We start from the raw sequence: 3,360 nt of genomic DNA, 5'->3' as shown, positions 1-3,360 counted from the left end.
TTTTAATTTTTAGCTATATGTTTTAAACAGCAAAAGTTTTAATTTTAACAAAGTGCATTTTTAAAAATTATTTATACTTTTTGTGTCCAATATAAGAAATCTTTGCCTATCCCAACATCACAAAGACATTCTCATGTCTCCTTTCACAGGATAAAGAGTTTTTACTATTACATTTAGATCTGTGAACCACTTTAATTTTTGTGTTAGATGTGTGACAAGCAAAATTCATTTTTTTCCATACAGACATCCTGTTATACCAGCATCATTTGTTGAAAAGACTATCTTCTTCATTGAATTACCTTGGGCACTTTGTCAAAAATAAGTTGACTATATGAGTGCAGATCTATTTCTGAACTCTATTTATTCCCATTCATTTATGTCTATTTTTATACTATCACTAAACTTTTTATTATTGTATTATATTTTTATATATTATTTTATGTTCTTGAATCAGTAAAATCCTCCAATCTTATTCTTTCTCAAAATTATTTTTGTTATTCTGGGTATTTTGCCTTACCATATAAATTGTAATATCTGCTTGCCAATTTCCTTAGAAAGCCCTCCTAGGATTTTGATTAGGATTGTGTTGAATCTATTTATCAATTTAGAGAGAATTACCATCGTAGTTTTATGTCTGCTACATCATGAACATGGTGTATCTCTTTATTTAGATCTTTTAAATTTTTTCTATGAAGTGTTTTATAATTTTTAATGTATAGGTCTTATACATCCTTTGTTAAATTTATTCCTAGATATTTTATTTTTATGCTATTTTTAATTCAGTGGTTTTAAAATTTTACTCTCTAATTGTTCTTTGCTACTGTATTATATACGTGCTGATGGTTCGCTGTTAATTTCTGTTGATTTTGTACCGTGACACTTTGCTTAGTTCACTTATTATTTCTGTTAATTTTTTTGTGTACTCTTCAGGATCTTTTTGCATCTGCAATTATGTCATCTATGAATACAGATAGTTTTATTTCTTCCCTTTCAGTATTTTTGTCTTTTACTTCTTTTCCTTGACTTATTACACTTCTTAGAATCTCCAGTAAAATATTGAATAAAAATTATCAGAGTGGTTGGTTTTTAATCAGAATTAAACAATTAAAATAAAGACCAAACATAGCAGGTTGTGTAAATTATACAGCCCATTTGTTTACTTACCTTTAAAAAAATATCTAGAATGCTTTTTACTACAATCTGACTAAAATCCTTTAATTCATTCTGTTTTTCTTTTAGGTAATTGACGTGGGTTCTGGTAAAGGCTACCTAAGCTCTTTTTTGTCCTTGAAGTATGGCTTAAAAGTTTATGGAATTGATTCCTCAAATACCAATACTCATGGAGCTGAAGAGAGAAACAGGAAATTGAAGAAACATTGGAAACTCCATCATACTCAGTCAAGATTAGGTGACAATGAACTGGCATTAAAAATGGCAAAAGAAAAGAAAGTACAAAATGAAATTAAATATAAAGCAGATATTGAGGAAGTATGTAACAACAGTCTTACAAATCAAGAAAAGATGTCTACCTCAGATTTTTTGCCAGATTTTACAGGATCTGTAATTTCTAACATCAGAAATCAAATGGAAAACCTACATGCTCAGCCACATCATGAAGAAAATTTGTCTTTTGGAAATGCCTTTTCTCTTCTAGACCTTTTGCCTGTTAATGCCATAGAGCCTACTTCTTCACTGCAATTACCCAACAGAGAAATGTCTGAAGCAAGTAAAGAGAAAAGAAAAATGACATCAAAGTCAAGTGAATCAAATATATATTCACCTTTAACCTCTTTTATCACTGCTAATTCAGAACTACATGACATTATTAAAGATCTGGAGGTAATTTCACTTTGAATTCCTTAGTTTGATTTACAAAAGTGCTNCCTGCTTAGCTTGCGAGATCAAATGAGATCGGGTACGTTCAGGGTGGTCTGGTTGTAGACAATTCCTGGAGTTTCTACATCCATCTTGCAACCGGAGTAATTACAAATAAGCTTGCCCAAAGGCTATACATTTTCAGGTTTCCAAATGGTATAACCACCTCCTGCCACATTTTTTATATGTAAGGTAGTAAATTTTCTACATTGTTCAAAACTTGGCATTCTGTTACTTATAGCCAGAATTTTTCAGTTTCACAAGAATTGTTATAAACAGATCTGGGAACAAACTGAACACCTCTTTATAAGCAAACATCTGAACTGGTGAGAACAAATGTTCTGGTGTTTATAAGCAATGCACTGGTTGTAAGCATTAAGCATGTCATTGACATCATGGGTGTGTTTTACAGATGGGAGTGGATAGCTTTGCTTTCTCTGAAGGTTCAGTTATGGGGGAAGTGATTAATAGTTTCTATGGCACATCCCATGTATTCATGAGTACGGTTTGCTATCTTCAGTTAGATTATAGTTTCTTAAAGTCAGGAATGTATATAATGCTTCTGTGTTTCCCGTAATACCTAGCCCAGAGGTTAACATAAAATAGAGGTTTAGGGAATTATTTATAAGTTAATCTCTTATTTGTGGGACATTATTTATTGGAGGCTTACCTGTGAACTGATCTAGTTGCAAGACCCTGAAATTTTTTAATTTTAATTAATGACATACATTACTTTAAATATAGGAATGTTTCTTTGAGTAGCTCATACTTATGTTAGGATTTAATTGACTTTAGGAATTAAAGGTAGATGCAAGTATAATAAGATTAGATAATGATTTTTTATGATAGTATTTCTGTAATTGTCCATTTATTTCTTATAAAATGACATTGCAATAAAAATCTTTGTTGCCATGATGAATGGACTGATGAATTTTGGTAATTCTATACAGTTGTATGACTACAAGCATAATCAAGAATATTTTTGTCACCCTAAAAAGTTTCCTCATGCTGTTTGTTAAAAGAATAAATTTAGGCAAATTAAATTTTAAAAAGTTTAATTTGAGCAAAATAAAAAAAAAGATTCACAAATTGTGCAGCTCCTATAGTCAGAACAGATACAGATGGACTACGGCTGAAAATGCATGGTCAGATTTATAGACAGAAAAAGGAAAGTGACAATACAGAAAAAGGAAGTGAGATACAGTAACAGTTGACTGCTTGTAGTTAGCTGAAATTCAGCTGTCGTCACAGAAGCACACTTCTAAGTTATATTTTCAATTTGCCCATGTGCTTACATACTATTTGGTTGCAGTTCTTACATAAGAGCTCAAGTATGAGAGTATGGAAGCTTTCTCAGACCAAAAATTTTTTCAGTTTGATATAACACCTTCTATAGGATATTTCCTCCTTCAGTCTCAGGGAATGACTGATCCTCTTATAATTTAGACTTTTTTATAATATCATATAAATGGAATTATAGTAGTA

General features: G+C 30.9%; 1 protein-coding gene across 1 annotated transcript in view; it reads left to right on the top strand.

Annotated features, from left to right (window-relative positions):
• The window catches only part of METTL25 (methyltransferase like 25), a 124,989-nt gene that overhangs the window by 37,538 nt on the left and 84,091 nt on the right, over positions 1 to 3,360 (top strand). Inside the window, exon 4 of the mRNA XM_008574411.1 lies at positions 1,240 to 1,839. Within this exon, the coding sequence (XP_008572633.1) occupies positions 1,240 to 1,839 (600 nt within the window). The remainder of the gene's footprint in view (positions 1 to 1,239; positions 1,840 to 3,360) is intronic.

The sequence above is a fragment of the Galeopterus variegatus genome, unplaced genomic scaffold, assembly GCF_000696425.1.
Source record: "Galeopterus variegatus unplaced genomic scaffold, G_variegatus-3.0.2 Scaffold1041, whole genome shotgun sequence".
Classification (NCBI taxonomy): domain Eukaryota; kingdom Metazoa; phylum Chordata; class Mammalia; order Dermoptera; family Cynocephalidae; genus Galeopterus; species Galeopterus variegatus.
This window is presented reverse-complemented; position numbering and strand designations above follow the sequence as displayed.